Source organism: Lacerta agilis, chromosome 1 (assembly GCF_009819535.1).
Source record: "Lacerta agilis isolate rLacAgi1 chromosome 1, rLacAgi1.pri, whole genome shotgun sequence".
NCBI classification, from domain to species: Eukaryota; Metazoa; Chordata; class Lepidosauria; order Squamata; family Lacertidae; genus Lacerta; species Lacerta agilis.
Genome location: NC_046312.1, coordinates 104960454 through 104982342, shown reverse-complemented (window position 1 = coordinate 104982342; position 21889 = coordinate 104960454). Strand labels below are relative to the sequence as shown.

At 41.3% G+C, this 21889-nt stretch overlaps 1 protein-coding gene across 7 annotated transcripts in view; it reads right to left on the bottom strand.

Annotated features, from left to right (window-relative positions):
* Nucleotides 1-21889, bottom strand: part of SLC4A10 (solute carrier family 4 member 10) — a 159925-nt gene that overhangs the window by 71439 nt on the left and 66597 nt on the right. For all 7 annotated transcript variants that reach the window (XM_033165896.1, XM_033165934.1, XM_033165911.1 and 4 more), the window contains 3 exons: nt 19243-19389; nt 10671-10809; nt 2392-2552 (listed from right to left, as the gene is read on the bottom strand). In XM_033165896.1, the coding sequence (XP_033021787.1) occupies nt 2392-2552; nt 10671-10809; nt 19243-19389 (447 nt within the window). The remainder of the gene's footprint in view (nt 1-2391; nt 2553-10670; nt 10810-19242; nt 19390-21889) is intronic.

Below are 21889 nucleotides of genomic sequence, written 5' to 3'. Positions count from 1 at the left end.
TAAGTCCCTCTGAGATCTATGGGCCTTGCTCCCAGATAAGTGGGTTTAGAGTTGCAGCTTAGCATCAGTGTAAACTGAGTGAGAACAAACATCTTTTTAAAAAGAACTTGAATGACTGCTCAATGGCACAAATAATCACAAAAGGCACTCTGAGCATTAGAAATGTCAGGCAGATATGACCTACCGAAAGCCTACACACAATGCAGGATGTAACCTCAGCTATTTATGAAGCACTAAGATGAGCGTATGTTCCTGACACAAATGACTGCTTCTTAATTTTCAGTTGTATTTTGGAAATTTGCATCCTGCTCTTCAGGCAACAGACATTTAAAATGCAAAGGAACCAAGAACATTTATCAAAGTGACAGGAAAATGAATGAAGAAAACAGAGCAGCAGCAAGAATTTTTTTTAAAAAAAATAAAATAAAAATACAAGCAGGATTGATATATGAGCTCAAATAACCCTCCCTTACGTACTCAAAAGCAAGATCCACTGAGCTCTATTGGATATAATTCCAGGTAAGTATGTATAAGTTTGCAGCCTAAGGCTACAAAAATCAAATGCATGTTATATATTATATATAGGAATATGTGTGTTAATACATTTTATTGTGGTCTACACACTTTTAAAATGATGTTTCTGGAATGTAGAAGGTTTAGCCAAGTTAAGGGAAATAGCAGCATTGTTATTTGACTGATACTGAGTGACAGTTGCCCAGCAGCCATCTAGAGAGGCCAGGACCCTGATATAGTCTGACTCACTCCTGCTGCTGGAAGATCTCTGAACTCAGCGCTAGCAATCCTAACAGTGAATCCTGAGCTGCATGCAGCAGCTTCCTGAATGCTTAAACAATTACAGTGTGGCTACAAATGATCAGGAGAAACACCTGAAACAGCAGCAAGGAACCACTGTCTCTGCACCCCACCCCACCCCAATCTCACCCCCGTCAACCACACTAATTATTGGGCGTAATTCCTAAAATCTCAATTCGCAGCGAGCGAGAGACAAAAGAGCAGAATCTACAATGTCAAAGCACAGCCTGTATAGAAAAGGGCAGGGAAATGTTTGGGAGGAATTCATTGCTATGCAAAGGGAATCATTCCACCAGAGAAAGCAGTTCCCCCACCTCCTCCAGCCCACCCACCCCACACTGTTCCAGGTGTTCTCCTGACCACCAACCCCAAATTAATTTCCGGGAAGTGAGGGGTGCAGCGGGGGAGGAGCGGAAACTTTTCATTGACTCCCGCTCCTTCGTTGGCACCTGCCCTTTTGAGTCCCAGGGCCACATTCACTCATGAGTAACCTTCCAGGGGCCACATAACCACTGGTGAGAGGGAACAGAGGAGACAGTGGGCAGAGTCACAGATGTGACGCTTACCTTTGCACAGCAGGCTGTATTCCAACCACACACACAAAAGCCAGAGGTTCCTACATGCGCCCCTATTTATATCTCCATCCAGGCAAGCAAGAGGCATTCTAACAGTTCTAAACAGGCATGCAGCCAGGTGGGGGGGGGCATATAGCAGGACTGGTGATGGGAGTTTTCTGGGGAGAAGGATGGACACAGTCTGGGAGCATGCCAGGAATACTGGGTGCAATGAAGGGACAACTAATTCAGTTGGTTTTCAGCTGGGACTTGGCAGATCATTAGCCTCCTCTGACTAAGCAGCCACAAATCAGATTAAGTCACTGATCACCTATGCTACATCATCATCATCATCATCATCATCATCATCATCATCAGACTTGCCTAAGGCACTAACAGTGCAATCCTTGCTATGTCTACTTAGAAGGAACTCCTACTGGGATTTGGGTTGCAGACTAACTCTTCACTATTCCCCCCCCCCTCGCCCATTTTCTCATATTCACACATAAGAACATAATCTATGAGCTACTTGTTTTGAACATTTTGATTTTTTTCATTATCCCAAAAAAATATTCCTACCAGGTCTTCAGAAATATCTTTACAACACACACACACTTGCATTTAACATGATTAACTTTTTGGCCCTGCTGAAACTTACACATGAGAAGTAGTATTCAGCTACTGTTCTGAATTATAACCTCCACTCTGTTCTTCAAGAAAATGGTATCTTCCCTTCAACAACAGCTACACCCCTTAACCTTCCCTTTTCACAACTTGTACATCTCTGTGTCTCAGTGATGATACTGGAAAGACCGACATTAGTGCCACGCTAAGTAGAAAACACCAGGGGGAAGGGAAATTCATGTTAGAATTTGGATTTTTATTTATTTGGAGTTTGAAATATATTACCACCCCATAGAGAAACATCACATCTTATGCAGGGTGGTGTGATGGTGTTGTTTTACTTTGGGGGTGGAGAGAGTACCATACGATCTCTATATTGTTGTGTTAACTTTACACTTACCTGCAATTTCTTCTAAAGAATTTGCTCTCATGTCAAGCAACACAGTGCCATTGAGGATACAACTTCTCAGTTCAAACAAGCTGTGAAGCGATAACGTGGCAACGTATGGTTTACTCCACCGCTCTCCTCCATCTTCAACATCTTCTTCAAATTTCAACCACCTAAGCAAGCAAAAGAGATTAGTCAGCTCCTTCTGTTTGAGAACTGAAATGTCAGTCATGCAGAAGCAATTGAGAAGAAACACAAATAGCGAGATTAGATAGATAGATAGATAGATAGATAGATAGATAGCAATTTCACAGCTCCGCTCTTTGGGTTGCATCCAACTATGTCCTGTTGTTTCATGAAAGCCTCTTTGATTCAGAGGAGGCTTCCACCAATGGAAGCAGGAGACAAATTTTGCTGCTTCCCCCTTCAGCCCCCTACACAAACAAACCCGCAAATCTGCTCCAAGAGGGTTGGGAGACCTTCCATAACAGCATGCAAAGTGGAGATGAAAACGCAGGAGGAGAAAGCGGGGATTTTGTGATGATCACTTCCTTCTCAAAAATCTCTAATTGATCCAAGCGCTTTTTTCTGAATGGATACAACCCCACAGCAGGGTATGTGCATAATGCTATGCCATGGTATCTTAAATTTGATCATTGAAACTCAGCCCCCGTGACTTAACCATTGTCTGTTAACCACGAACAAGCCACACTGTTGTTGCTTCATACACCTTGGTTAATATTAAACATGACCCAGCATTATGTGCAAACCTGGCCTTTTATCTCACCTCTTGGTCCAATCTGATCTATGAGTTTCATGATACTGGATACCTACCATATGGGAAGTTGGTTATGAGAATGACCAAGAAGGCATGTTTGAAACGCTTAAGGGGGGGGGAAGCTTATATAATTGGTAGGCATATTATTTAACGTAGAAGGGGAAGAAATGGAGGCAGTGAGAGATTTTACTTTCTTGGGCTCCATGATCACTGCAGATGGTGACAGCAGTCACGAAATTTAAAGACGCCTGCTTCTTGAGAGGAAAGCAATGACAAACCTAGACAGCATCTTGGCTTCCGGCGGCTGGCGCCATTATGGATGGTCGTGGGCTGCTTCGGCTGCGAAGCACCCAGTTCATCCCGGGGGTTAGGAGCCCTGCAGCCGCATAGCGGGGCTTCGGTTGGGGCACGGGAAGAGCGTCCCGTGCCCTGGGCTCCCCGGCTGTGCCCGTTGTGCTCCGAACCCTTCCCCCGCGCCCCCTGTAAAGGGGGAGTGGGGGTGAAGGGACCACGGAGCCGGGCTTTAGGGGACATGCCCCAACCGGGATGTTTACATGCGGCGGCAAAGTCCGTGATGAGCGTCTCTGTTCTACCTGTCATTAAGGAGTTGCTAAGAAACCAGAAGCTGTGAGTAATTGACTGACTCTTTGTATTCCGGGAAAGCTCTGGGATTAAGAAGAAAGGCAGCCCGCCTCTCTCCCTTCGGGTGGTGAAAGAAATTAACCCTTTAAGTGACTGCTGCTACAACAATCAATTGAAAGCATTTTGAATTTGAAAGCTGAGTCTGTTGAGATCTCCTTTTGGGGGTTAACTGAGGAAAAAATATCTCCGTTTGAAGTTTTGGTCTTTATACTCCGACATCGGAAGAAATGGCGGCGATTTGGACTTGCGTAGGAAAAAATTGAGACAAAGGAAGGAAAAGACAGGAAACGTAACTTGATACCCACCTCCCCCCGAAGATGTTGGACTTTGCGCTTATGTTGGCACTGAAGGACTGGGAGGATGAGGAAAAGCTTACTGTCTTTCAATTGGAACTGCTTGATCGAAAATTAAGAGCCTTGAGTGGGATTATAAATGGAAAGAATTTGTTTTCCACAGAGGAGGCTTTTCGAAAGTTTTATTCAATGGAAACAGACTTTTGCAAAGAGCTGGAAGATGTGTTGGAAGGATGGTTTGAGATGGCTGAGCAAATCCGAGTGGAACAGGGGCCGATTTCAGGGGGTGGCAGTAGCCCTGGAACGGAAAGATTTTTAATATCCAGACTCCGAGGTGGCAGTTCGGGGTCGAGGGACACAGAATTAAGATTTCTACAAGAAGAAGAAGTATGGTACAAAGGCACGGAGAAACTCAGAATGGAGAGGATGAACATCTTGGAGCTCGATGCAGGGTTTGTTGTGGGTGCAACCTGGATCTGTGGACATTCAGAAGAATATAATAGGAGATCCGGTTCTGGTGAAAGACAGGAGAAGATAATGGACAGAAGGGGAGTGGGTTGAACCAATTAATGTATAATATAGATGGTCTGCCATGGTATCCGAGATCGGAGTGTGAAGTCTGTTAATTACAAGTCTATTTTAAATAAGTAAGGAGATATTGAATTTAAGTGAAAAGCAGCATGATAAATGATAGAAGAAACAAGTTTAGCTGTAAGAATATTTGGTTAAGTTTTAAGTTATAATGCAAAGATTAAGACAAAGGTGTTTTTTCTTTTTTAAGTAAAGTTAATCTTTATAGAGAAAAGTTGTTAAGGAAATAGTGAACTGTTTTAAAACCGAAGGTGTATAGGCGGGGGAAGTCAAACGTCAAGATTTGGAACTAGAATTTTTTTTTTTAGTAAGGTATACAGATAAGAAGAAGAATCCTGACATTATGTGTATTTGTATTTGTTTTGATATTTGTAGGTGTGGGGGTTGGGTTTGTGTTATTTTGTGAAAATGTCAATAAATTCTGTTAAAAAAAAAAAAAAAAACCTAGACAGCATCTTAAAAAACAGAGACATCACCTTGCCGACAAAGGTCCATATAGTTAAAGCTATGGTTTTCCCAGTAGTAATGTATGGAAGTGAGAGCTGGACCATAAAGAAGGCTGATCGCCAAAGAATTGATGCTTTTGAATTATGGTGCTGGAGGAGACTCTTGAGAGTCCCATGAACTGCAAGAAGATCAAACATATCCATCCTTAAAGAAATCAGACCTGAGTGCTGAAGGGCAGATCCTGAAGTTGAGGCTCCAATACTTTGGCCACCTCATGAGAAGAGAAGACTCCCTGGAAAAGACCCTGATGTTGGGAATGATGGAGGGCACAAGGAGAAGGGGACGACAGAGGATGAGATGGTTGGACAGTGTTCTCGAAGTGACTGGCATGAGTTTGGCCAAACTGCGAGAGGCAGTGAAGGATAGGGGTACCTGGCGTGCTCTGGTCCATGGGGTCACGAAGAGTCAGACATGACTGAATGACTGAACAAAAACAACAACAAATTTTTCATTCTGCTTGGGATACACATACAATACCAAATTCTGAACATGTATATTAATAGATGAATGTCATCTTGCTCTGTGAAGTGATAAAAACATTTGGGTAGCCATCAAGTCATCTACCCGGTCCTTCTATCCCCACCCCTACACATACAGACATTTCTGGAGTGTCCACGGGACAAGACGATGGAAAAGTGGTTCCCACTATGATGATTTAAGTTCGGATCAGGTCAACCCCCCCCCCCACACACACAGCTTGAACCCTGGAGATAATGGTTAGCTTCCCTCATTTCAATGCTATCCCTGTGTTTCTATAAAACTAGTGAAAAAGGATCCTCTGCTCAAGATCTCCACAATAAAAGGGAAATGGATGGATTCAGAATGAATCTTTGGAGTATCCATTTTGGCTGTCAGGAATGAGAATTCAAAGCATCTTCCTGTCTGCTTTTTAGGACTGAGAAACCAAAGGGTTGGATATATTTTGGGGGGCAAGCACCTGTTGATTATGACAGAGCAACTTGTTTCTATATTATGGCGAGTCAAGTATTTAAAAAACGCTGCTTCGTCTTTGATAATAACATGTTTGAAATGTGGGAAGTAGATCAAAGAGGACATCCATGAAAAGACAAGCATTCCCCAACAATCTTTGCAGCCTTATAAAACCTCCTTCTTTAATTTAAATCTTTGTTTATAGAACTGATCGATATCTTCCAGCAGTTAATCATCACTGGAGACCAAGCTCCTCATCCTATTTTATTTAGAATGCTCTTGAAGTTATTAAGCGCTGTTCAAAAGTAATTAAGAAAAACACACAGGGAGCTGCCGGGAGGCTTAGCATCTAAAAATTGCAGACATAGAAGAGGGGAAAAAAGAAGGAATTTAGGAAGGATGGCGAGGAGCCATGAAATATGACACCTGAAGCAAAGACTGAGTGTAGGAACCCAAGTCTTCTTCAAATTGTCTCTCCCTGCTCCACTATGTCATCATTATGAAAAAACATAGAGTGGTACCTCGGGTTAATAACTTAATCTGTTCTGGAGATCCGTTCTTAACCTGTAACTGTTCTTAACCTGAAGCACCACTTTAGCTAATGGGGCCTCCCGTTGCTGCCGCGCCACCAGAGCACAATTTCTGTTCTTATCCTGAAGGAAAGTTCTTAACCCGAGGTACAATTTCTGGGTTAGCGGAGTCTGTAACCTGAAGCGTCTGTAACCTGAAGCATCTGTAACCTGCCACTGTATTCTCAGTGTGTTGTATCCAACACAGCACCAAGGCTAAGGTTCCATCACGAGGATTCCTCCTTGTACAATGGAACATTTCCCCCCTTTCCTTCCCACTAAATCTGTTCTGGGGGATCCCCCACCCTTTGGAAAAGATCTGAGGGCAGCATGGGGGTGCATGGAGAGAGAATGGGAAAGTCCCATTGCACTAGCGGCAATCCTTGTATGCCTGCAACTATTTAATATAGTCTTCCATGTTCTTGTAAATTTGAAATGCATGATGACTGATAACGTGCACTAGATGAATACCAGACTGGGTGGCTGAGCTTCAAATCTCTTTATTGGCTATGAAGCCCAAAAGGTAATCCCAAACAAGTTAGTATGTATCAACATTTGTTTCCCAACTAAAATAAGCATACTGTCCTTCCCAGGGCCAACATATAAAGAATATGCTGAGCTTTGCATATTTAACCAGTAGTGTATTTTTTAAAAATGTTATAATTTCCTAAAACTCAGCTGTATCACTTTTGCAGTGAACTAAATGATTATATTCAGCAAAGCAACTGAGTCTTGGACACCTGTGATCCACTTGTGGAGTGACACGCTCAGTATCTTGTGTGTTTACTTTCATTATATCTGCTGACTTCCCAGAGGAACTGAACTCCCGCCAGTTCACCCACACTCTCCATCATCCTTCTGAGTAACAGAACAGCCAGGATCTTGGCAAATCTTACACACACCACAAAAAAGCTACAATAGCAAGAACTTGGCTAGAACATTTGGTTGGATCAATAGTCTTCATCTGATGGGTCAGGGCCCACCCCCTGACCTAAGTTGAGTCACACAAGTGGTGTTGCGTTTTGCTTAGGATTTTTTCTCCGTTTTTAAGAACAAACACAAAGACATTTAGAGAGGAAGCAGATGGGTGGAAATGACAGGGTTCCTGTGCCTTTAAAGGCCATCCAGTAGAGAAAACAGCACCAATGAAAACTGCAGCGGAGAGAAAAGAAAGAGGGACACATAGGATTTAACAAACAAAAAACACCCTGAAAGGTGAACTATGTTGCATGCCGAGGCTAAAGGTCAGGTAAGGTCAAAGTCTACTGCGCTGGACTGCATCAGGCAATATTTATTTACTGACATTGGTGGCATCTTGTTGTTGTTGTTCAGTCATTCAGTCGTGTCCGACTCTTCGTGACCCCATGGACCAGAGTACGCCAGGCACGCCTATCTTTCACTGCCTCCCACAGTTTGGCCAAACTCATGTTAGTAGCTTCGAGGACACTGTCCAACCATCTCATCCTCTGTCATCCCCTTCTCCTTGTGCCCTCCGTCTTTCCCAACATCAGGGTCTTTTCCAGGGAGTCATCTCTTCCATGAGGTGGCCAAAGTACTGGAGCCTCAACTTCAGGATGTGTCCTTCCAGTGAGCACTCAGGACTGATTTCTTTAAGGATGAATAAATTTGATCCTCTTGTACTCCATGGGACTCTCAAGAGTCTCCTCCAGCACCATAATTCAAAAGCATCAATTCTTCAGCAATCAGCCTTCTTTATGGTCCAGCTTTCACTTCCATACATCACTACTATACGGACCTTTGTTGGCAAGGTGATGTCTCTGCTTTTTAAGATGCTGTCTAGGTTTGTCATTGCTTTTCTCCCAAGAAGCAGGTGTCTTTTAATTTCATGACTGCTGTCACCCTCTGCAGTGATCATGGAACCCAAGAAAGTGAAATCTCTCACTGCCTCCATTTCTTCCCCTTCTATTTGCCAGGAGGTGATGGGACCAGTGGTCATGATCTTAGTTTTTTTGATGTTGAGCTTCAGACCATGTTTTGCGCTCTCCTCTTTCACCCTCATTAAAAGATTCTTTAATTCCTCCTCACTTTCTGCCATCAAGGTTGTGTCATCAACATATCTATTTGTAAGGCCTCATTGGACAGCCACTTTGCTTTCTTGCATTTCCTTTTCATTGGGATGGTTTTCGTTGCTGCCTCCTGTATAATGTTACGAGCCTCCATCCATAGTTCTTCAGGCACTCTGTCCACCAAATCTAAATCCTTAAACCTATTCCTCACTTCCACTGTGTATTCATAAGGGATTTGATTTAGATTGTGTCTTACTGGCCTAGTGGTTTTTCGTATTTTCTTCAGTTTAAGCTGGAATTTTGCTATAAGAAGCTGATGATCTGAGCCACAGTCAGCTCCAGGTCTTGTTTTTGCTGACTGCATAGAGCTTCTCCATCTTTGGCTGCAGAGAATATAATCAATCTTATTTCGATGCTGCCCATCTGGTGATGTCCATGTGTAAATTACCATATAGCATATATTCAACACAAAAAACAGTGACAATTTGTTGTTGACAAAGGACAGCTGGACATATAAAGGACCCCATTACCCCTAAATCCTAAATCCAGCCCTGAGGCTGGGAGACTGCAACTTGCCTAAAGGGAGCTTGGAAGCTCCATGGCTGAGCCAAGATTTCCCACATCTAAGTTCTGCATTGTCCTGGCACACTGCTATGCAAAATCCATTTACTATCATATGAAATGGTGACCCATTTTCATTCGGAGGAACACGGCATTCCCAGGTAGGGATGAGCCTTCCGAAAACACATCTGCAATGCCAAGCTTGTTAAGCACTACTTGAAATTGTGGCACTGGTTGGATTTGTCTCTGGTCTTCCACAAAACATCCATTTCATTGGCAGAGAATGTGGCTGTTCATCTTATTATGGAACTTTTATTAAATACCGTATATTCCGGCGTGTAAGACGACTGGGCGTATAAGACGACCCCCAACTTTTCCAGTTAAAATATAGAGTTTGAGATATACTCAACCACAGATTTTCCACCCGGCGTATAAGACGACCCCCAACTTTTGAGAAGATTTTCCTGGATTAAAAAGTAGTCTTATACGCCAGAATATACTGTCTTTGTCTACCTCCTATGTGTGAGGTCCATGGCAAATCTAACATGAAGTCTGACAGAAATAAAGTTTATTTGTGGTTTTCTGGTCCCTAAGAGTTGCATAACTTTCTCCTGAAACATTTATTTATTGCTGTATATTTGTTTCTCCAGTCTTCTGCAAGGAAATCAGAGCAAGAGTTTGGATGCACAACAACCCTTTGAGGTAGGTTAGGCTGAAAAATATGTAAGCAGAAAAGCATAGTGAGAGTGCCTTTATTAAGCTGGGGGTAAGGAATGTCTCAGTACCCATTCCCCAGATTTATCGGTAGATCAATGCCTGCTTTACTAGAACTGTGTTAGATTTAGGATTTACCCCCAAAAGCCTATTATTTCAGGATTAGTGCTGTATAAGGCATTATGCAATGCCTCCTCATTACAGTAAACAGCAACCATTCACTAATGTTACATTATCTAATCGGGGAAAAGTAAGTTCAACAAAAAGACACACAGGAAACATATCTACATCTTGAACTTTGCTGTTATGTCGAATCTCAATTTAAACCCATTTTGCAATCAAATTGATTGCATTCTGCTTTACTCTGGAAATAGCTATAACATTTTCAGCAGAGAAATAAAGATCCTAGCTAACTGCATTTATCTTATTTATTTTCTGCCCATGACATTATCTCTCCCCCCCCACTCCTAAAAAAACAAACAAACCATGATCTGACCTAAAAAAATATAGTGTCAACATCTGGCTCTGAGGAAAGGAATGTGAACTAGCAACACTCAGTATATATTCAACATTTTTGGCTTAAACCTAAATAATAGGCATTTTGGCCTTCTCTGTGTCTCTGAAAGGTTTCACTGTGTCCTTCCTTGTACATCAAATGCTAAACCAAAAGGGGATTCACCTGGCTGTCTCTCTCCACTCAGCATCTTCTCCTTCGCGCCAGCAAAGTTCATCGAGCTCTGTGAAGAGGTCATGAGGGATGTGTTCCTCGTCGTCATCTTCAGTTCCGAGAATAAACTGTACCCGCTGGGAAGGGGTGTCTGGAACAAAAAATGAGGGTGGGGATAGGAAGAGACCAGGGAAGTCAAATTGAAACAAGGAGTGTTTCCAAAAAGGCAGAGCCACACTAGTGATGCCATGGAGCATTATTTACATAAATACCTTTTAAGCAATTAAGCACCAGTGTTATTGGTTACAGCTGCATCCTTTAGTGTTGAACAAGTGAATGAGCAGGGTGTAGTAAGACTATGCAGCTGTCTGTCATCCATATAATTAACTTCTACAGGCAGGTATTATAGCCTGTAATAAAATAATCACAACTTGGCAACTCAGTCATGCTTTAAATGTGTGTTCTGAAACCAACGTGGGCCATGTTGTCAGCGGTTAAGCTCTCCAGTTTAGTAAATTCCTTCTTAACAACAAATAAACATGTATAAAATTGATCAGATACATACAGTGGTACCTTGGGTTAAGAACTTAATTCGTTCTGGAGGTCCATTCTTAACCTGAGGTACCACTTTAGCTAATGGGGCCTCCCGCTGCTGCGCGATTTCTGTTCTCATCCTGAAGCAGAGTTCTTAACCCGAGGTACTATTTTTGGGTTAGCGGAGTCTGTAACCTGAAGTGTCTGTAACCCAAAGTACCACTGTACTCCCCCTATGCTTGGTTGTATGTCCTAGTGCTGTACTTACTGCTTAAGTTTATTCTCATGCCCTTCTAAAATGAAGACAAAATATCTGCAACTGAACTGAATGTATTTTTATTATCACCTCCATCTACCTCCTTTCTTGGGTTGTCCTTCCTTTTCGATTTTAAACTCCTATGGGGCAGAAGACTCCTGCGAATCTGAAAAGTACCCTGCATACTGGTGACATTAGAAAGTGAAAACTAGGCTGATAAATACACGTCTTTCTCAATATGACAAGCAGCCACTGTTCTGAATCAGTTTCATTGGTGTAAAACGGTTTGTCTATTCGACTCTGTTAATTTCATCCATTTCCATTTTAGAAATGAATGGAAATTCAAAGAAAGGAGTTCCAGAGGATAATCCATTCATGAAATTTGGCAAGTCTGCTCTTTGAAAGGGCAATAGGGCACCTGAAAGTTCCAGGCACATGGGACTAACGAGGTCTCCCAATGAAAACAGTCAGAAGCTTGTGGATTTATATGTTTGATAAACTGACTCTACAACACTGACCCCTTTCCCTGATCTGTCCGAAATTTGGCAGGTCTGATGCCTGGAAGAAGTGGCAGGCCCTCTTAAAATGTAATAATACGATAAAAATCAGTGAAGTTACATACAGCAGAAGACTGAATGGATTTCCCACTGAATTAGTGGCTAATGAAAATGCACGGGAGTCAAAGAAATAAGCTATTCTAAATCAGTATCGAACAGAATGTAATTATAATGAACAAAAAACAAAATGAATGAAACTTTTAATAAGACAAGGGAATGGGGTAACCAAATGATTCCCCACTTCCTCGCGTATACCCTGCTGAATATATTTCACAGAAGACAATGATTAAATAAACCCCTTTAAATGCTGATATTTTAAGAAATATTTGAAATGTTGCTTTGTATTAGGGAAACATCATGGCTGCATTGTGCATTAGTTGTATTTTTTAAAAACACAATACATTCAAGCAATCATTATAGTGCTTCCTGCTTTTGGTTATTCAGCTAATGTGAGGGTTTTAAAAATATTGTCATTATAAAGGTAAAGGTAAAGGGACCCCTGACCATTAGGTCCAGTCATGGACGACTCTGGGGTTGTGGCGCTCATCTCGCTTTATTGGCCAAGGGAGCCGGCGTACAGCTTCCAGGTCATGTGGCCAGCATGACTAAGACAATTATTATTAATATTAAATTAATAATAAATTATTAAATTTATTATTAAATTATCTATGATGGGCAGGATTGCCGTTATCAAAATGAATGTATTACCAAAGATGTTGTTCTTATTTAAAGTTCTTCCGATCATTGCTAAGTTAGATTGTTTTAAGTGTTGGCAAAAGGATTTGTCAAAATTTATCTGGCAGGGGAAGAAACCCAGGATTAAATACAAGATTTTAACGGATTCTAAAGAAAGAGGGGGATTCTCCTTGCCAGATTTAAGGATTCTCCTTGCCAGATTTAAGGATTTATTTTGAAGCAGCAGCCTTTTGCTGGTTGAAAGATTGGTTTAAGTTGGAGGACACAGACATTTTGGACTTGGAAGGACATGACAATGTATTCGGTTGGCATGCAAAGCTTTGGTATGAGAAGTGTAAAGCTCATAAAGGGTTTAAATCCCATATAGTTAGGAAAGCTTTGTATCAGGTTTGGATGCGAAACAAAGACTTAGTAGAAAGGAAAATACCCAGATGGCTATCACCATTAGAAGCTAAAGCACACACAAAAACGAATATGTCTAGTAACTGGCCGAAATATGTTGACATTCTAGAGCAAAAAGGTCAGGATTTTAAATTGAAAAGTTATGATCAACTGAAAGGGATAGTATCTGACTGGTTGCAGTATTATCAGATAAACGAAGTTTATAAGTTGGATAAGAAATATGGCTTTCAGTTAGAGAAATCCAAGTTGGAAATGGAATTGATAGAACCTAAGTCTAAAAACCTTTCCAGAATGTACAATCTGTTGCTAGAGTGGCATACAAAAGATGAAATGGTTAAATCAGTAATGATTGACTGGGTCAAAGATGTTGGACATAATATTATGTTTGAAGATTGGGAGAGACTGTGGAAGGAAGGTATGAAATTCACAGCTTGTAATATGTTGAGAGAGAATGTTATGAAAATGATATACAGATGGTATTTAACTCCAGTAAAGTTGGCCAAATATACCATGGGTTATGTAATAAATGCTGGAAATGTAAACAAGTAGAAGGTACCTTCTTTCATATGTGGTGGACATGCCCCAAAGTAAGAGACTTCTGGGAGAAGATATATAATGAACTGAAAAAAGTGTTGAAAAACACATTTACTAAGAAAGCAGAGGCCTTCTTACTGGGCATGTTCAATTATGAAATCCCAAAAGAGGATAGGACAGTCTTCATGTATGCTACAACAGCTGCAAGGATTCTACTAGCTAAAAACTGGAAAACTGAAGAGATACCAACGGTAGAAGAATGGCAAATGAAAATGATTGAATATATGGAGCTCACAGGACTGACCAGAAAACTCCGAGACCAGAGGGCTGAAGCGGTACAAAAAGATTGGAAGAAATTCAAGGACTATTTGAAAATTTATGCCAAGATTAGTATAGAAGGAATGAACTAGAAGATAGGTTAGGCTACAGTCATGGAAAATAGATAAGGTTAAGAAAGATAGAAATTAGTTAAGGAATTTAGATTAAGAATAAGATAAGGTGTTATTGATGTTTCACAATGTTAAGAAATTACTAAAGATGTTATACAATGAACGCAGAAGGAGAGGACATGAGGAAGTCAGTTAACAATGTTAAGGAAGGAATAATTATAGCTATTTTAGTTGTTTTGTGGCTATTGTATTCTTTTGTTTGATTTTTGTATTTTGTAAAAAAAAATCTTTTTTAATAGTGTGTAGTGTAAGTCTTTATGTATGTGTTTTATTGTTGAAAATTTAATAAATTCTATTTTTTAAAAAAACACAGTTTTTCAAGTTGCCTTCTAAACGTATAACCGCCAGTTCTAAAAAAATCTCCAAAATTGTGGTCCAGAGGTCTAAATAATTCATACTTTCTCTCTGCCCTTGTAGCATTTGGGGCAATGCCACAATTTCTCAACTGACATCAAAATATGCATTTACCCATAGAGTGCGGCATATTTACTTAAGTACCTGCTCAAATCCATCAGCAAATTAATGCATTAGGTAAGCATCCCAATCCACATCTGGTTGCAATGGAAAAAAGCAACGGCTGTTTGTTTATTTTCCTAGATGGTGTCTCATCCAATTTGGCTTTGAATCCCACTTGAGTTTGCAAGGGATGATAACATATTTTAATGCGACTATGGAAACAGAATATTTGAAACAGCCTTCCTCCTCCTCTGCCCAGAAGGTACAAGGACAGGTGGATAACACTAGAAAACAGAATGCAGATGACCACAAAGGCCTCTTCACACAAAAACAGCATTACATAAATCTGGCTAATAGATGCTCCAGCCCTGCCCCACATCCATCTATCCTTCCCCTCTAACTGCAGCCCTCCTACGAATGGAGATCTTTATTTGTGAGACAGCTGCATAAGATTAATGGTGCACACAGAGAAGGACCTAGAACATGGTCTTGTTATCTGATAGTGTATTTATTTAAACTATTTACAATCACCCTTTCTGGACCCAACCACCTAAGGCGGTAGACCACCATATAGCAATACAATGCCGTATGATATAACACGATGCAACATTCTTAATAAATGCTTTTTAAAATACAAAAACAAAATCCCAGGACGTTAAAATATAAAGCAGCATAAAACCACAAATCTTCTTTGCTGCCAGTGCATTCTCATCTACATTACAATCTGTAAAGCTTGAAGTTTTAACCATCACAGACTCAGTCTGCTAAGGTTGTGGTAAAAGCAGAGATGTTTCAGGGCAATTTTGCAGTGTTTGAAAAATGGTGGCTGAGAGCCTTACCTTTAAAACCCAGCCAATCGCTGCATTCTGCAGCAGAAAGCATCTTGCACATTTCACCTTATTCTGGAGGTCTGTTCCGTACCATACAGGGGTCAGACCTTGAGTGTGGTGCCAGACAAATCTATGCAATGCCATCCCCATTACTCATCAGACCAATGTCCCATCTCTATTGCTCTTTCGGTTCCTACTGAATACTTTCCTCCTTCAACAAGCTTTTAAAATCAGGACCATTATCCCAGCCTGTATCTGCACTGGATTTTAATTTTTTTTTACATATTAAAATGTTTTTTATATATGGAACTGAGATATTTTATGAGAAGCAATTCATAAATGGAATCCAAATAAATAAATAAAATGCCGGCTTTCGATTGTTGCTTTTATCTGATAGCAGTTTTTGCATGTGATTATCGTTCTCCTTGCTTTGAGTTTTGTAAGCCGCCTTGAAATAACTGATAGAAAGTGGTATATAAATGTTTTTAATAAATATAAAGCGTGCATTCATCACTAGGCAGCGGGGAGATCAGCAACTACTCAGGGATCATCTATAGTTTGTTTAAAAACAAGTTGTTCCAAACAATAACTTCTAGTAGCTCTGAGAACAATTTGTAAGCTCCTTGTTGACACTGATTTTTCATATTTTTCTAATCTCTGTGACTGCATTTAAACAGTGCAAATGTTTATCCTCAGAATACAAATGTTCCTTTCTAGCTCCCTGACTGGATGAGGGGCATGCGGGGAGCATGCCATGAGCTCATGGCGGGGGCTCATCCATGCCCATGGAACCCAAATCAGGGAAATTATGCTTAGTGCTAACCAGCTATTTATTGTCTTTAAGTAGGTTTTACAAGCCATGCTTTAGAGACAAGGCCCTGCATAGTGCTCCCAGTCTGCTTCATTCAGAAGTCATAGCAGATTATGGGTATTGCAAAACAAATCAAGAGAGGAATCAATCCCAGAGAAAAAGAAGGAAGGGGTGTAGGGTGGTAGGATGATGGAGCATACAAGTCCATGAGACATTCCCAATCCTGAAAATCATGCTGTGGAGGATTGGAATAGGATGCTTGAAGTTAGCTAATCTGTGCAAACTAAGCTAATACACACCACCTTTCAGCAAAGAATCATAATATGTTGACAGGTAAATTTATCTGCCATAGATCAAAGTACTACAGTATTGCTAACATCCATGATTCATCTCTAGCCCTGATAGCTCATCGGCAACACTGATGAGTAATGCAGCAATCACAACAGATCCTGACAAAGCCTTTCTGGTCTCCATGACTGCGAGTTGTCTGTGCGCACATTGCAATGTGTGCATGCACATACCAAATTTAACCTAAAATACAACTGATTTGCTTACACGAAAGCTCATACCAGGAACAAACTCAGTTGGTCTCTAAGGTGCTACTAGAAAGAATTTTCGATTTTGTTTTGCTTAGAAATGTGATTCCAGCCAAAATCCACCAAGGCATGCATGCTCCTCATAAGTAGTGGTAGACAAGTGCAATTAAAACATTAATACTCAGTAGCCAAGCTCCCAAGTGATGTGGATTCGATTATGAAAGGGGAGCTTAACATTAAGTGGCATGAAGGAGGATTAAGTCAAATTGGGAGTACTAACTAAACAGCACAGTTTGCTTGATTGTGTCAAAATATCCACACCCCTCTGCTTCCATCTACAAGTGTACCAGAAAACCCAGGGCCTCCTTTATAGAATCTGTGAAAGTACTAACATAGCAAGTACTCCTAGGACATTAGGAGAGAGCTCCACAAGCTGAGGTGTAAAGGAGTAGAAATCTTCGAGGATTTTGCCTTTACAAAATCAAAATGCCGGCGAACAGTCATGTGCTTTGTGATGTCACCAATCAAATCAACCAGGCCTCTGGCTGATTTGATTGACATCCTATGCCCTTTTAAAATGTGGGTTTTGGGGCGGGGTGGCTATTGGGTTGTTGTTTTTATTTTGATTAGATATTTTGAGGTTTTATATTTTGATTTTATTCTGTGAACTGCCCTGAGATCTCCAGGTTTAGGGTGGTATATAAATTTCATTAATAATAATAATAATTAATAATAATGTCACCACTGCTTACCAGGAGGTTGAAGGGGGGAGAGGCAAGGTGACAGTGAGATTGGGGTTTCTCGAAGGAGAAAGTTGATGGGGAAATGGTGTCCTTGTGATAGGAAGTTTTAAAGCATTGTGACGCTTAGTGAAATTTCCTTTTTGCTGAAAACACGGTAATAGAACATGTTTATCTACTACACAGATTAGGTTTGGTTATTTGTTTTTTAATTGTCTTTAAAAAACACAGATAAGATACTTTAAAATAACAAAACAAACAATCGATTAGCAGCATCTGCCTCTCAGTGATCTGAAACATGTTTCTCTTCCTACTTTAGCATCTTGGAATAAGCGCAATTTGTCCAAAATAGATTCAGCTAAGTCATTTGGTTTCACATGAGTATTCATTCTGTGCGACCCAATCTTAATCCTCTTAATACCGACTGAACTCCTATTTCTGAAGACATTTCTATAAATTTCATCCACCTTACATTCTTCTGCAAGAGATTTTGAGGATTTCAAGCATTTTTCTAAAGCCTCAGCCTTCATAGCACCTTCCTTCCACACTTTCAGTGCATATAATTTAAAATCCAATCTAAAGGCATTACAATGACTACTCCACAACCTAAAATTATACTGGCATTTACATTTTTTTAAGAATCTAAAATATTCTTTTCTACTGCAGCATGGTGCGATAAGGCATCCTGCCAGTGTTTTCATTATAGTCTCTCTGCTTATTATAACTTTGAAGTATTTTCGTCTTAGATGCACCTTTTTACATCAGTGCAGTAAGTTATATTATTACTCAAGCAGGAAATAACTTCCCATCAGTGAAGTCCACAAGTCTAATGCTCTTATTTTAATGCCATCTCGTGCTGTTGGGGTTGTGTGTGTGTGTGTGTGTGTGTGTTTTAATTGCTTACAATATTATATTTGGAAGGTGAAAATCCTAAATCAGAGATAGCCAACTCAGCATTCTCCGTATGGACTACAAGGCCCAGCCTGCAGGGCCAATGACCATGGATAATGTGAATTGCAGTCCACAACTTTCGGAGAGCACCACACTGGCTACCTCTCCCTAAAAGCTGAGGGCAGGAATGATGAGACCATTGTAGAAGCATTCCTTCCAATGCTGAACTCAGTTCCAGCTCGTCAGCAGTTCTGTAGTCAAAACTGGACCACCACACACAACAAGAGGAAGCTACCTCCATTCTTGGGTGAATCCCAAGGTATTCACAAACTTTTTCTTTTTTTAAGGAGAGGACCAGAAGAAAGAAAAACCCCACCAAAGACACCAAGCACAATGGAGTGCATGTATGCCATACATGCTAGTGTCTTCCTTCACCCCTAGCATTTTAATATGTTTGGAGACCAGAGTTCACATTGGCTAAACAGCCATTGCTGATGCTTCTGGTGCAGGAAGGATGACACAAACAAGGGGAATGAGATGTGGTGGGAAGAGGCAAATTAGCAGGTATGTAAGAGGGGAGCAGCTGGAAACAGAGGTGGTGAAAGAGAATGACAGAGCAAACAAGGGAATAGAGGCAAGGGAAAAGGAGAAACTTTAAAGTGGGAGGAAAATCATGGTGTGAGAAAGCCAGAGACAGGAAAGGGCAACGAAGTTAAGAGACAGAAGTGAGGAGGCACTACTTGAAACGCATACTGTAATGTGCTCTGTGTGGAAAAGAAATTGGAAATTACAGCAGGGCAAGAATGGGGCAGGACATGTCCATTGCATGCACAATTTACACAAATTATCTAACGTTGCCTGTTAAATTTTAAAAAAACCAAACAAACCTTACCAAATGAAGGAGACTCTCTGCCATCTTCTAAACCTGAATCCCGTTCTCTGTCTCTCTTTCTGTGTTTGTGCCCTCGGTGTCGATGGCGTCGATGGCTTTTCCTTCCTCCCAGCGGCACATGAACTCCAATAAACAAAGTTCTGTGACCTAGAGAGCAGAAAACAAGTTGGGTAAGTAGATTTTTTTGGGGGGGGGAATATTTAACACTGAATCATTTGCCCAATGCCCTATTCCTATGTAGAGGCAGCTCCTTAAAAAATAATAAAGAAAAAGTGGAGGGCAAGAGATGGAGGGGGAAATCTCTGGTACCCATAGAGCCTGTGTGGTTACAGCAGAGCTTTCCAAACTTTTCATGTTGGTGACAAACTTTTTAGACATGCATCATTTCACGACACAGTAATTCAGTTTTACTATCAAACTGGAGATTAAACTAACCCCTTTCCAGCCCCAGGAGGAGCAGGGGGAGCACACCTACACACTGCAGCCAACACACTAATGTGTCACGACACACAATTTGGAAAGCTCTGGGTTAGAGTGTCGGTCTAAGACCTGGGAAACCAGGGTTCAAATCCGTACTCAGCCATGAAGCTCACTGGGTGACCTTGGGCCAATCACTGCCTCTCAGTCTAACTCAACTCTCAGGATTGTTGTGAGGATTAAATGAGGAGGGCAACCTTGAGCTCATGGAGGGGGGGGGGGGAAGGTGGGATATAAATGCAATAAATAAATAAAATGAACAATAATAAAATGTGGATACTATGCTGTAAGCATAAACTGAAGGGTTGAAAATGTTTTAGAATAAATAAAATACCTAATGGATTGATGAAGCTGCTGAAATAAATGTGATAAAATGCTAACCCAACTTGCATAGCAGAGCACTATCTTTATTAGGTAAAGGTAAAGGGACCCCTGACCGTTAGGTCCAGTCACGGACGACTCTGGGGTTGCAGCGCTCATCTCACTTTACGGGCTGAGGGAGCCGGCGTACAGCTTCCGGGTCATGTGGCTGGCATGACTAAGCCGCTTGTGGCGAACCAGAGCAGCGCACGGAAATGCCGTTTACCTTCCCACCGGAGCGGTTCCTATTTATCTACTTGCACTTTTGATGTGCTTTCGAACTGCTAGTTAGGCAGGAGCTGGGACTGAGCAACTGGAGCTCACTCTGTCGTGGGGATTCAAACCACCGACCTTCTGATTGGCAAGCCCTAGGCTCTGTGGTTTAACCCACAGCGCCACCCGCATCCCAATTAGACCCAAGCCTAATTCCAATTTACTGGTTGTGGCATAAGATATGACTGCCTGGATGGACTAACATCAAAATGGAGGCACAATACCATTCTGACACCCCTGAGAAGGTCAGGGTTCGAGTGTAAAGAGGAGTAACTGGATCACATTAGTGCTTCTTGGGCACCATTACGATAACTGGCATCATGGTTTAAAAGTGTTATTAAAAGGCAGCTTCCATGTAACGATTGGGTAGCACAAAGACTTGTCCAACTGCAGTCTCCAGTTGTATTACCTTCTGGCTATTGGAACAGCCGCAACGTAGCAAATAAATAGTTGCAGCTTCTCTAAATCAGATTTGTCAAACCCCTGAAAATAAAGGTCGGCTATATGAAGCTGAAACCCCATGTGACCTCTAATCTCATGCAGGCTCCAGCAAGGGCAAAACGCAGAGCAGAGCATCATTTGTCATAAAACGTCAAAGAAATTTGGGACTGACACTAATTCTCTGCAGAGGCAGATAGAACCAAGCCCCTAGCACGCCAGTAAAAAAAAAAAAACCACCATGCCGGTCTTGTTCTGTCATCCCTGCCTCCCCCCCCCCCCATCCTGCTTTACAATGGTGAGCAAAATGGATTTGGATTATACTGCTGTGGTTTTTACATCATTTATATACATTTTACATCTTTTCAAATTATGTATTTGGGTCCTCATGGAGTTCTGAAGCAAACTGGAGGAATCAAGATGAACATGACTTCTTTCTTCCATTTCAGCTACTTATTTTTACAGTTTGCAATGGAGAATGGACAAACCAACCGCCCCATCCTCCTTTCCAGCTCCACTACACATAAAGACTCAGAATTACAGAGTTGGAAGGGACCACAAGGGTCATCTAGTCCAGCTCCCTGCAATTCAGGAACTTTTTTTTTTTTTTTGCCCAATGTGGGGCTCAAACTCACAACCCTGAGATGAAGAGTCTCATGCTCTGCCAACTGAGCCATTCTTCTTGCTCATGGATCGCTTCTTAAGGCCAGTTGCTAAATAGGCTCACAAAATAGGTTAAGAAATGGTGTGTTAAACAGTTGAAGCATCTCAAGCACAGAGAGTGCACAAGAAAAACAAACTATCCCAAGCCAACCATACCATTAGGCAGAGTGAGGCAACAAGCCTCAGGCATCTGATTTTCAGTGTCGCAAATGAGCAGCCAATTTATTTTATTATTGCTGAATGTTTACTCCCAGAAAGAAGCAGTTCTGGGATTTTCTCCCTCAGTCTTGGTTAGCGTGCACCTTGGCTTGCAGGTGGGGGGAAGGTCACAAGCTGCTCTTCCTCCTCAGGTGACAAAATGTATTGGGCGGACGCTGCCCAAAGTGCGTTTTTAAAATTAAGGCGCAGAAATATTAATAATAATTTATACCCCGCC